General features: G+C 38.6%; 1 protein-coding gene across 5 annotated transcripts in view; it reads left to right on the plus strand.

The window, feature by feature from the left end:
- The window catches only part of HAT1 (histone acetyltransferase 1), a 58366-nt gene that overhangs the window by 13823 nt on the left and 31140 nt on the right, over positions 1 to 13403 (plus strand). For all 5 annotated transcript variants that reach the window (XM_029072571.2, XM_039913168.1, XM_029072573.2 and 2 more), the window contains 2 exons: positions 7025 to 7100; positions 8214 to 8334. In XM_029072571.2, the coding sequence (XP_028928404.1) occupies positions 7025 to 7100; positions 8214 to 8334 (197 nt within the window). The remainder of the gene's footprint in view (positions 1 to 7024; positions 7101 to 8213; positions 8335 to 13403) is intronic.

Consider the following 13403-nt stretch of genomic DNA (forward strand, 5'->3'; position numbering starts at 1 on the left):
ATCAAAGTGATTGAAAGCATTAGAATAGTTTTGTTTTAAAAATGTACTTTTTCTGCTTTGATATTGCATTTTATCCTCAATCTCTGTTGTGCCAGAAAAGGAGGAAGCTCATAGTTTTTCTGCATATGCATATCTACATGCATATTTTCCTGCATACTATTTTCTCCATAAGCTCACTGAGGGAAGTCCTGGGACGCCCTCTCTCCTCAGCTCCGCCAAACTAATTCTCTTCCCCTCCTCAAAACCCTACTTAAAGCTCACCTCCTCCAAGAGGCCTTCCCAGACTGCTCCCCTTTTCCCTCTGCTCCCTCTACCCCCCCCCCCACCTCTCCGCAACTAGAACCTTTCCCTCTGCTCCTCCCCCCTCCCGTCTCATCCCCTCAGCAATGTACTCGTCCACTCAACTATATATATCTTCATTACCCTATTTATTTTGTTAATGAGATGTACATCACCTTGATTCTACTTATTTGCTATTGTTTTAATGAGAAGTTCTTCTCCTTGATTCTATTTATTTGTTCTTGTCTGTCTGTCTCCCCTGATTAGACTGTAAGCCCATCAAAGGGCAGAGACTCTATCTGTTACGGATTTGTACATTCCAAGCGCTTAGTACAGTGCTCTGCACATAGTAAACGCTCAATAAATACTATTGAATGAATGAGTGAATTGATCAGGCTCATGTCTGATTTCCCTCTTCACTGCATCTGCTGTTGATTTTGAGGTTTGTTTTTGTTGGGTTTTTTTTTTACAAAGATGGGAGGCAAGTTTGATATGGCTCCAGGGTTTTTTTTGTTAGAAAAAAGGAGCTGGAACTTTCGATTTCTGGGACCAAGCTTTATGCTAGTCAAGAACCTGGAGATGTAAGGCAGTGAATAGCTATTTGGTCATGGAAGGAATCTTGTCTTAACCTTAGTGTTTGGTCCTTACTTGTTCACCTCTTCCAAAACCCACAATTGCCCCTTTCAGCTATAAACCTCATATAATATGAATTCACAAAAGTAATCAGTACTTTAAAAGGAAGAGATCATCAAAACAAGTTATAGTTGGCAGGCTATTATCCTTTTTACCTGAGGAGGCACAATTTTGGTAGCCCTTTATAGTTCTGTAGAATGAGAAAATACTCTGTTTTAGAGAAAAATGATTGTGGTTATTCAACAAAAATATCTTGGTCTTAAATGTTTCAATGAGATTTCCAAGTCTAGATCTTGAAGCTAAAGAGTATGTACAGTTCCCTAAAGTGGTAGGCCCTTGGATCAGGCTTCATCAATGACAGAACAGCTACCTTTTGGAAACTCTACTAGGAAACCCACAGAGGGAAGTAGTAGAAGTAGGAAGAATTCTTTCCTCTGTGCATAAATCTACAGCCCCTACATTTCTCTCTCTTCTCTGTAAATGCTCAATAAACATGATTGATTCTGTGTTCTTGGGAAGAATCAGGGTCAACATCCTCTTTGCCACATCTGTTCTCTCGTTCTCCATAGCTTATAGCAGAGATTTTTTTTTGCATGCTTTTGGAAGTAATTTGTTAGGAAAGAAATGGTCAGTTGCAAAAGACTATTTTCCCGTGCAAATTTTTTAGGTATCCATAAAATTAAGAGTATTTCCTTTAAATGTATTCCAAATTCTGGATTGTAAGGCATTTGCATTTTGCTTCTTCTCAGTTATTGAAGAATCATCTGTAAGTAAATTTTACTTTGGACTTTTCTGACAAATTTTACTGTTATACCATGAATTAGCATGAGGGTTTTTTTTCTTTGTTTTATCCAGAGACTATTAGTTAACTGTCCCTAATTTAAACATAATGAACATTGGTTCCCCATTTTCAGGGTTCCCAAATCACGGCATCCTATTTGTCCTACATGGAAAGGTGCTCTGGGACTGACAGTGAAGAGTGGTGGGGCAGGGGAGTATCTAAATGATGAAGGGCCTACTTGGCTTGGAGCCTACCTAATTATCCTCTGTCTCCTTCCTTTCGTCTCGCTGAAGGCATGGTCCGTATTTTCTAACTCCTAAGCACTTAATATAGTACTATACATAGTAAGTGCTCAATAAATACTATTGACTGAAGCCAGTCAAGAATGCCTTAATTAACCCACAACTTGGTGCTGCCACGGTATGCTGGGTGGTTGCTGAGTGTTTCCAGTCAATTTAATCAATAAGTGGTTATTGGTATTAAATGTCATTTAATGCTGTGGATAGCAGCATTGATATTTAATAGCCAAAATAGGAGTTCTGTAACAAGGAATTGCTGAATGTGAATTTAGTACCTTCTCTGTATAATAATAATAATGTTGGTATTTGTTAAGTGCTTACTATGTGCCGAGCACTGTTCTAAGCACTGGGGTAGACATAGGGGAATCAGGTTGTCCCACGTGGGGCTCACAGTCTTAATCCCCATTTTACAGATGAGGGAACTGAGGCACCGAGAAGTTGTGACTTGCCCACAGTCACACAGCCGACAAGTGGCAGAGCTGGGATTCGAACTCATGAGCCCTGACTCCAAAGCCCATGCTCTTTCCACTGAGCCACGCTGCTTCTCCACGCTGCTTCTCTCACGCTGCTGTATGAGAAGCAGCATGGTCTAGTGGAAAGAGCTTGGGCCTGGGAGTCAGAAGGACCAGGTTCTATTCCTGGCTCTACCACTTGTCTGCTCTGTGACCTTGGACAAGGCACTTAACTAACTTCTCTGTGCCTCAGTTACCTCAGCCTTAAAATGTCAAATAAGAGTGTAAGCACCATGCGGGACTTGGACTGTGTCCAACTTGATTAGCTTGTATCTACCCCATACTTAGTACAGTATCTGGCTCATAGTAGGTGCTTAACACATACCATTAAAAAAACACAGTTACTCGCATACAAAGTTACTTTAATTGAAAGTATCTTTACATGGACTTGACCTTTTTTTATGGTATTTAAGTGCTTTCTATGTGCAAGAGGCTGTAATAAGCACTGAAGTAGATACAGTTTAATCAGGTTGGACAAAGTTCATGTCCCACATGGGGCTCACAATCTTAATCCCCATTTTTCAGATGAGGTAACTGAGGCACAGAGAAGTGAAGTGGTTACCCAAGGTGACGCAGAAGTGGCAGAGTCAGGATTCAGAGGAATACATACAGAAATGGAACAAAAACATAGCTGTATTTGTATACCACAAGTAAAAAGATTAGGGATATCACAAATTTAGTTATATGTAAATTATAAGACATACAGGGATTGAAATAAAATGTTTGTTTGTGCCTAGTATAGTATAGAACAAAGCAAACTGACCTGCAAGGTCAAAAATGAATTGGTAGGTTTTAAATAAATTTTAAGTACAGTGAAGTAAACCAGTTTACAGAGAGGAATGGCCCAAGGTGGCAGTGCAATAGAAATGTTCGTACTTGACTAAATCTCGACAGAACAATCCAAACTGAGGCAGGTGTAAAGGACATCACAGTTGGTAGTGCTTGCCTGTGACTAAGTACAAAGTTTCAAATGCAGAAACAGAAAAAAAAGCCATGATTTTTATTTTTGAAAATAGAGGGTTTGTAGAAAGACAATTTATATTTGAGGCATCAGCATGAGTTCTGTGTTTCTTGAATTGCTAGTCTTTCTTAGGCATACAAATGATTTCTTGCACTTTTCTGGATCATTTGTGAACTGTTCGAACATTTCTAGCAAAGAAAACAGTTTCTTGTGACTTGGTTTCCAATATGCAGGATGCTAGGCAAAAGAGTGTCAAATATAGACTCTAAGGGCAATGGAGAATTTTTCTATTTTTGAGAAGAATACCTATAAAATGTAGGATTTATTTATTGAACCCAAATAACCTTATTTATGATCCTTTAGGCTTCTTTCTAAATGGGGGAGCATTTTCAGACACACCTAGGTTAAAATAAGCATAATTTTTTTTCATTAAAAATTAGAACTTCAGGTAAAACTCAAAGGTGCAGGATCTCATGAAGTAAGCATTCGTTTGAAAAGTGAAAGACTGTATTTGGGTTTCTGCCAAGAACTCCTTGTATTCACTTATTAAATGGGTACAACCTTTCAGGTGCATGGCCCACAAATGATATTTCTTGACTTTAACAACATTCAGTCAGTCATATTTATTAAGCGCTTACTGTGTGCAAAGCACTGTACTAAGTGCTTCAGAGAGTACAGATGCATTCCTGCCCACAACGAATTCACAGTCTAGAGGGGGAGACAGATAATATAAATAAATAGATAAATAACATCTCCAAGTATGTGCTCTTGTGCCTCTTCTTCCATGCATGTTACTGCCCTTCAGATTTCTGTCCTGTAGACTGTCATCTCATTCCTCAGTCTCTACCCGTATAGTGGATAGAGCACAGACTTGGGAGTCAAAAGGTCATGGGTTCTAATCTCGGCTCTGTTCTGTCTGCTGTGTGGTCTTGGGCAAATCACTTCACTTTTTGCAGCCTCAGTTACCTCATCTGTAAAATGGGGATCAAGACGGCGAGCCTCGTGAGGGACAAGGACTGTGTCCAACCCAATTTGCCTGTATCCACCCCAGCACTTAGTACAGTGCCTAGCACACAGTAAGCCCTAAAATACCACAATAGTAATAATTATTGTTATTGTTCCTTGATACTATCTTCATTTCATAAAACTACCAAATGTAATATGGAAGATTTTTATAGATATCCACACCTCGAATTTAGAAACATTGCATTTATGTGATACAGTCTTCACTCCTTGAGCAGTAAATGCAGTATGGGATTAGAAACTCCAACCAGCATCCAGTTGGTAATTCTTTGAACACCCCACTATTCACTGCTGATCCAGATTCCCAAAGTGGATAATGGCCAAAGTCACGGTGTAATCAATATAATAAATTGGCAAGAATAGCAACAGAAAATACCAAAGTTGAAGTTTGCAGAATGATACTGAAAACCAGTGAGGTATACACTGCAAGTATAAGGCTCAATTGCCTTTACCAGGAGCCACTCACCATGGGTTTGGTTGGGTAAGCAATTCTGAGGCTTTGCTAGGAGGAAGTGGCTGGAGATGAGTTTAGACTGAAGTAACCCTAAATTAGCTCACCCGAGCTTCCTTCTTACTGCAGGGATAACAAACAGAGAAATACATTACCACGTCATACCTCTGGCTAAGTCCGAAGGGAAGAGGCAGGCAAGCACAGTAAGAAAACTACCACATTTTATCCAAGCGCTTTCAAGTGGGGGGCATGGGGTGGAGCTCTCCTGCTATTGGCAGAGAATCCAAGCTCCTCCCAGAATTTCCCCAAAATTTCTGGGACGTATACGAGTAACATGATGGGTTTTATAGTTTGTGTTTTTCACTTTCTTCCCTGCATTTCTCCTACCAGACCTGTTTGAAAGTGTTCTAAAGCACACCGCTTTAACCATGACCTTGTTGTCTAACATAATTTGTACTTGGCAAGTGATTTTTGTAATTCTGCATAATTAGGAGGATATTTACCTGATTCCACCCAGTTTCAGATTTTGTAGATTTTTAAAGGTTTTTTTTGTAATATGTTCACTGCCAGAATAAACTCTTGTCCATTTACAAGTAGTTCTTATTTTCCCTTTAGACACTAAGCTTGTTGTGGACAGGGAATGTGTTTGTTATATTGTTGTTTGTACTCTCCCAAGTGCTTAGTACAGTCCCCTGTGCACAGTAAGCACTCAATAAATACTATTGATTGATTGCAATAGTTGACAGAATTGTTTATATATGCTGCCGTCAAAATTTGTATTTTGAATGTGGTACCTGGAAATAATGTGTATTTCAAAATATATTATGATTTTCGAGGGATGTTCAACTCTTCCCATCCTATATAATGTCTGCATTGCACTTAGCTGACATCTATGGTAAGTTTCTGAGTATCACTTGAATAATCATTATCATTCTTCTTGCCTCTGTATATCTCAAAGCCAATATTTAGATAGTAGTAAAGTTGTAGTGGTGCAGGTATTGTAAATTATCTTGCTTTTTAGTTTTTCTAAGTGTAATTATTTAATTTCCATTGCATATTTTACATGTCAATGTGATTATTTTGCCATTTGTTTCTAGATTATAAACTGTGCAATATCCAATTTTATTCAGCTTCTTGTGCCATAGCATATGTGTATGTAGGGCTCATGTTCTCTATACGGTTGGGAAGCAGCATGATCTAATGGAAAGAGCATCGACCTGGGAGTCAGAGGACCAAGGTTCTAATACTGGCTTCACCACTTATCAGCTGTGTGACCTTGGGCAAGTCACTTAATTTCTCTGTGCCTCAATTACCTCATCTATAAAATGGGGATTAATACCATGAGCCCCTTGTGGAACATGGACTGGGACCAACCTGATTAGCTTGTACCTAGTCCAGCTTTTACCAAATAACTAAAAAATAAGTAGAAGAGAAGTTAAAGTTGTGGATGTTGACAAACTAGGAGGTGAGCTCTTGAATAAATTACAAGAATAAGTGATAAATGGTTGGTGACACCCCCGTCCCCACAAAAATACTACTTCACTACTTCAACTAGTTTTGTGAAACTGCCTAGAAGCTGCAGCAGTTATTGAATGGAGTCGGCTTGTTCCTTTCTTAGGGAAAATAGGATTTGAGACTGACATTCCAACAACTCCTTTTTTTACAGTATTTGTTAAGTGCTTAAGTAGTTCCAGGCACTGTTCTATAGGGATAGGTACAAGATAATCAGGTTGGACACAGTCCATGTCCTTTATAGGGCTCACAGTCTTAATCCCCATTTTACAGATGAGGAAGCTGAGGCTCAGAGAAGTAACATGACTTGCCCAAGGTCACCCAGCAGACAAGTGGCAGAGCCAGGATTAGAACCCAAGTCCTTCTGATTCCCAGGCCCTGTGTTCTATCTACTAGACTTCGCTGCTTCTCAACTTTTATATCTCTTAAATCCTGTCTGTTCATTAGAATCAAGTCAGTTGTCAGGGCGAGGAGATGGCTTTCTAATTAAAAATTAAAATAATATCCCTGATAAACTGTTAAAACTTTTTAATAGGAATAAATGGCTAATAATTATAATTCTTTTTTTAACAGTTCGCTTTCCTGAAGATCTTGACAATGACAACACCACATTCAATCCTGAATATAGTCACCAAATATTTGGGGATGAGTAAGTGATATAGTTAAATGTATGAAAGAAATAGGACAGAGGAAAATAGCATATTTTACTTGTTTACTTGCTAAATCCCCATATCAGAGCCAAATTTTCCCTATCATCAATTCATCAATATCTTTCTCTCTCCCCTCCTTTTCTTTTTTTTTTTTTTTGTTCCTTTTTTGTAGCTTGTCCCATAGAACCCTCCTTTCCCATACTTCCAAGAACTTTTTCTCTCTGCTTCACATGTTTTCTTTTGAATTCAGGTTTCAAACCAGAATCATGAGTTAAAATCTTTCTCATTCCTTGTTTGCCTCTTCCCCTCTCTCCTGCACTAATTTAAGGTCCTTTCTTTCCCCTTCCTATTCTTCTCCCCTTACTACTTTCTGCAGAAGGTGCAATCAAGGAATTCATAAAGTTTATATAGATTTGGCTATCACTTGAAACTTGCTTAGTCTAGATTCTTATTTCTATTTTCTTTGATATTAAGAAATCATACATATTGATGACTATCAGAATTATATTCAGATAAGTTAAGTATTATTTTTAATTAGCAAATATCTTCTCAGGACTCTTCCAGGTCTTTAAAATGCTATGATCATATCTAGAAAGATATTCCAAAGTTTTTATTTGAAATATTGTATATCATCCATTTTTTCTCACAAAAAATATTGTAGTGATTTATGGAGGCCCATTTGCGTTATCATTTGGGTTACTGAAATATATTTGGAGTTTTGTTTTATCCATTATAACATCCAAAGTCGCTATCTTCATTGTAGAATGACCGATGCTTCTTATTTGCCTTATATTAATTTACCGAATTAAAACTTATCTCTGAAGTAAATGAGTTTAATACTCAGCTTGAACCACAGAGGGAGGTGGTTCTCTTCAATGAAAAAAAGGTAAATAACTATACTCCACCTCTTAATTTTCTTTCTGAAGTAATAGTCTTCCATGTACTCCTCGTATAATCTTTCTTTTATATATGCATCTCATTCCTGCATCAGTATTACGATGGAATCATTTTCCTTTTTTCATGTATTAACTGCTTAGGTGGTCAAGTTATCTATAAATTTTTATATTGACGTGCAGTTCTTGATTGCTGTCTTTTTCTTCCCCCCTCTCTAGTGAAATTGCCTTCGGATACAAAGGTCTGAAGATCCTTTTGTACTATAATGCTGGTAACCTGTCAACACTCTTCCGTATCCAGTATGCATCTAAAGTTAATGAAAATTTTGATTGTTTGGAGGTAAAGGCAGAACTACATTTCTTTTATCCTGAGTTTTATTAGCAGCTAAAATATTTTTTCTGACTTTGATTTTCCTGGAAAATATGGGAAAAGTTACAAAATCACAGAGATTACATTCTTAATAAGTAGCTCTGTATTTGAAATACTGTAATGGATTTCTTTTACTATTTTTAATTCTTTAAAATTAATCAACAAATATTGTCCCTCGAACGAGGTTGTCATGAATAAATGCTAAGAAAGGAAATTAGAAGGGTAAATTCGACATGACTTTTCTCCATATATATAGAGATGAAAGGAACAAAAAGTGAAGTTATTGCATGACAAGCTATTTTTGGTTTTCTAAGAGGATTTGGAAATGACTGTGGCGATTCCTGGTCAAATGGTTTTTTATTGATGTCATCTGGTCAGAAATGTGGGTTCATAGCTAAAAACATTTTGGAAAAGGATATAGGATAGGTGTTGCCCCTTTTTCCATCATTTTATTTTTCCGACCCACTTTACTCTCCCCTCCCCCAGTGATTGCCACATGAAACTTTTTACACATACAACTCATTTGAATTTTCAGTATCACTTCAGACATAAAACTGGCGTTTTCGTTTTAGCATTCATCGTAGAAGGCTTATTAATATGTAGATTTTCCACAATCAAGTGCTTGTCATTAAACCTTTGAACAAGTCAGCCTAGATATTCTTTAGATATGATAATCTCATATGCCACACAACCAAGTTTTAATGACTATCTCATAACGAGAGCATAGAACAATACTCACCACTTGGTTCTTGTGAATTTTGGTAGGACTTAAATTCTGTTTGGTTCCAGGGAGAGTTTTCCTGGACCTAACAGTTTGTACTCTCTGGGGAGAAGTAGCAGGGGGTTACATTATTGATTTGAAAAAAACCTTAAATGAGATATTTTATGCTTCTCATTCCTGAGAAGGGGAGAAATAGAGAACATGACGTAGACTAGTTCTAATGCAATGTCAAGGAGAGAAGTGCACAGCTCTCTTATTTCTCCTTTCCTGGTTTAGAGCTGTGTTTTTCCCCCATCTCCAGCTCTTATTTTGTCTGATCTGGGCACAAAGAGACAAGGGATCTGATTCCAGGTAGGGAGCTTCCCTACCTGGATCTAGGTTTCCTCTCTCTCATCTTGGGCTAACTGAGGCCCTACATGCTGAGGAGAAGGATTAAGTTCCAGGCCAGGGCCAAATGGCCAAGCTGGCTACGAGACTGTGAGCCCCATACGGGACAGGTACTATGTCCTATCTCATTAACTCATACCTACCCCCAGTGCTTAGAACAGTATTTGACACCTAGCAAGCACTTTACAAATGCCATTAAAAAAAAGTGATAAGGATGATGGATAAGAAGGTGTAGCCCCCAGACAACAGTGCTTCAAGCCTATCACAATAAAACCGGTCTCTAATATTAAATGGACTGTTGACTTTTTGTAGTTGTAAAAATGCATAATAGATTTCTTCCAAGGGAAATATTGATTTGGTTATTGAGGGATCAATGAAAAAAGCCTATGTATTTGCATTTACTTATAATCGTTTGGTGTTTATTTCCTACTGTGTGACAGATAATTTATGTCAAGCATAGATACTTCTTTGATTCCTGAAAGAAAAAAGTGGAATGATTTTGTTAGATTAATTTTTTCAGGGACTTTCCTTTTTTATCTTGCTTTGACAAAGGGCCTTGTATCCAGGCATTTAGTCCATAGTCTTCTGCCTAGATCCAGTTATTTCAGGACTAAGACATTTTAAGATTTCTAAGGGTTTTACTAAATCATCAAGTCAAATCAGCAACTTTAAGTCAAAAAGATGAAACAGAAATACCTTAGCATTCTTGTAGTAACAAAATATGATGTAATTCTAGATTTGTGATCCTGTATGTGAGAGCTAGAAATCATTTTACACTTATAAAAGGGTTTTTTAATTTGTATTCTGAAATAATTTCTTGAGACTTCATCTGTCTACTAAACCCTACTTCATCATTTCTTTTCACCATCAGACTGAAGGGTTTTCTGTTGTGTTTAAGACTCTTAGTGTTCCTCTCTTTTTCCCTGTGTGCCCTCAAAACTAACCACCATCTGGATAGACAGTATAACTGTGTTTGTCTCATGCATTTACACAGTCCAGTCTACTGTTGCATTTTTTAAATGGTATTTGTTGAGCGCTTACTATGTGTCAAACACTGTTCTAAGTGCTGGGGTAGATACAAGTTAATTAGGTTGGACACACTAAAGGAATATCCTTAACTTCTTGGTCATACATATAAAAGTAAATATAATACAAAAATATACGTATAAAATATCTACAATCCACAGGACATGCATTGGGATTTAGATGATAGGGAGAATGTTCTAAGAGAAGTCTGTGGTTCCAAAACAGAATGCTTCTGAGATCTAAACAGCAACAGAGACCACTTTGCCCTCACCAATTTCAGAGGCATTGTTGAGCATGATACTCAGAGTGCCTGTGCTCACCCTAATGGCAGGGGGTGAGAAGAGGTGCAGTAGTCTGTTTTCATGGACAAAGCAAGCATAGATTTTCTCTCAAAGATACTCATATTCATGAATACTGCTCTCCAGCAGTCTCATCTTTGAACCAAAGGACAATTGTACTACTCCAGCTATTTAGGGATTTATGAATGAACAGCCAGGGCTCAAAAATGAGAACCTAGTTGCCAGTACCAACAGCTAGGAATCTCGAATAAAAGCAAATTATATTCCTCTTTGCAGTTATCCCAACTCTTATTGTAGGCAAAAAGTGGAGTGCAGATATTCCCCCTGACCCTCAGCTCCCATTTACCAGTTTCCTGCTATCATTAAATGTTCAAGTTAATAAGCTAAGAAGTTTATGCATTTTCCTGTGCCCATTAAATCACTAAAGAAATTAAAAATTGGATGAGGATTTGGGTATAGGTGATGACTGACAGAGAGAGAGAGAAATAATAGTCATTTGACAACTGTGTTTTTTGGGCCCACTGCATGTTTATGGATATTCATGCAGTTTTACAAATTAAGTAAGAATTCATTCATTCATTCAATAGTATTTATTGAGCGCTTACTATGTGCAGAGCACTGTACTAAGCGCTTGGAATGAACAAGTCGGCAACAGATAGAGACAGTCCCTGCCATTTGACGGGCTTACAGTCTAATTGGGGGAGACAGGCAGACAAGAACAACGGCAATAAATAGAGTCAAGGGGAAGAACATCTTGTAAAAACAATGGCAACTAAATAGAATCAAGGCGATGTACATTTCATTAACAAAATAAATAGGGTAATGAAAATATATACAGTTGAGCAGACGAGTACAGTGCTGAGGGGATGGGAAGGGAGAGGGGGAAATGGGGGGAAAAGAGGGTTAAGCTGCGGAGAGGTGAAGGGGCGGTAGAAGGAGTAGAGGGAGAAGGGGAGCTCAGTCTGGGAAGGCCTCTTGGAGGAGGTGAGTTTTAAGTAGGGTTTTGAAGAGGGAAGAGAATTAGTTTGGCAGAGGTGAGGAGGGAGGGCATTCCAGGACCGCGGGAGGACATGGCCCAGGGGTCGACGGGATAGGCGAGACTGAGGGACGGTGAGGGGGTGGGCTGCAGAGGAGCGGAGCGTGCGGGGTGGGTAGGAGAGAGAAGGGAGGAGAGGTAGGAAGGGGCAAGGTGATGTAGAGCCTTGAAGCCTAGAGTGAGGAGTTTTTGTTTGGAGCGGAGGTTGATAGGCAACCACTGGAGGTGTTTAAGAAGGGGAGTGACATTCCCAGATCGTTTCTGCAGGAAGATGAGCCGGGCAGCGGAGTGAAGAATAGACCGGAGCGGGGCGAGAGAGGAGGAAGGGAGATCAGAGAGAAGGCTGACACAGTAGTCTAGCCGGGATATAACAAGAGCCTGTAGCAGTAAGGTAGCCGTTTGGGTGGAGAGAAAAGGGCGGATCTTGGTGATATTGTAAAGGTGAAACCAGCAGGTCTTGGTAATGGATAGAATGTGTTAATGTGCCAGAGAGTAAATCTTGCAAAGGAGTTTTTCTCTGAATAGCAATTTCTTATGACATCCTAGATGCATAACTTATGAATTACTCTTTTATGCTAAGAAGCTCAGTTTTGCTTCAAATGTGACTCATATGTGCAGTATTTTGATGCTACTCTAGTATATCTATTCCTTATCGCACTTACTTTATAACTCAGTTACTGAACGCACTCATCACCCAATTGTGTGTTTGTGTATGTGTGTGTGTGTGGCACCTTGATATAATGATGACTTTTAAAAATCAGGAAAACTTCCACTTTATGAATCCATCTATCTTCTGATCAATCAGTTGTACTTGAGTGCTTACTCTGTGCAGAGCACTGAACTAAGTGCTTGGGAGAGTACAATGTAATCTAGTTGGTGGGCATTTTCCCTGCTCACAAGAGTCTTAGAGTCTAGAGGAGGAGCATGCAGTCTTCAGGATGGGACTTAGACTTCTCTGTACCTGTACATTTCAGTGGTCTATAGCAGGGTCCATTTACACATTCTTATTCTCATTTATTCATTCTCTCTGCCCCCCCTTCTACTACCCCTCCACACACACACATTGTCTAACTCACTCCTCCCTGCCTAAATGAAAGTTATCCAGAATATAATAAGTAGGGGAGAAGAAACTGCTTCTTGACAGCAGTGCAGCATTGGAAAAAAGTTTCTTAGGGAGTGGAGGAAAAGAAGAAATTTCTTAGTTGTAGCATGGGGGGGATATTATTGCTGGTGGTAAAAATCGTAGTATTTGTAAAGTAATGTTTATTATATGTGAAGGACTATACTAAGCTCTGGGGTAGATGCAAGATAATCAGATCATAGTCCTTGTCCTACGTGAGGTTTACAGTCCTGGAAGGAGAACAGAAATTTAAAACCAATTTACCTATGAGAAAAGAAAGTTAAGCCTGGACTAAAGTAATATGATCTACATGTAAATTGTTTATAATTTTGAATCTTAGATTTGGAGGGGCTAAGTGAATGTATTCTGGGATAAAGAGGGTATTCAACAAAAGCTGCAATAATATGGCCTATAGGTTATCATAGAGATTGGTTCCTCAGGAACCTGGAG

Source organism: Ornithorhynchus anatinus, chromosome 9 (genome assembly GCF_004115215.2).
Source record: "Ornithorhynchus anatinus isolate Pmale09 chromosome 9, mOrnAna1.pri.v4, whole genome shotgun sequence".
NCBI lineage: Eukaryota > Metazoa > Chordata > Mammalia > Monotremata > Ornithorhynchidae > Ornithorhynchus > Ornithorhynchus anatinus.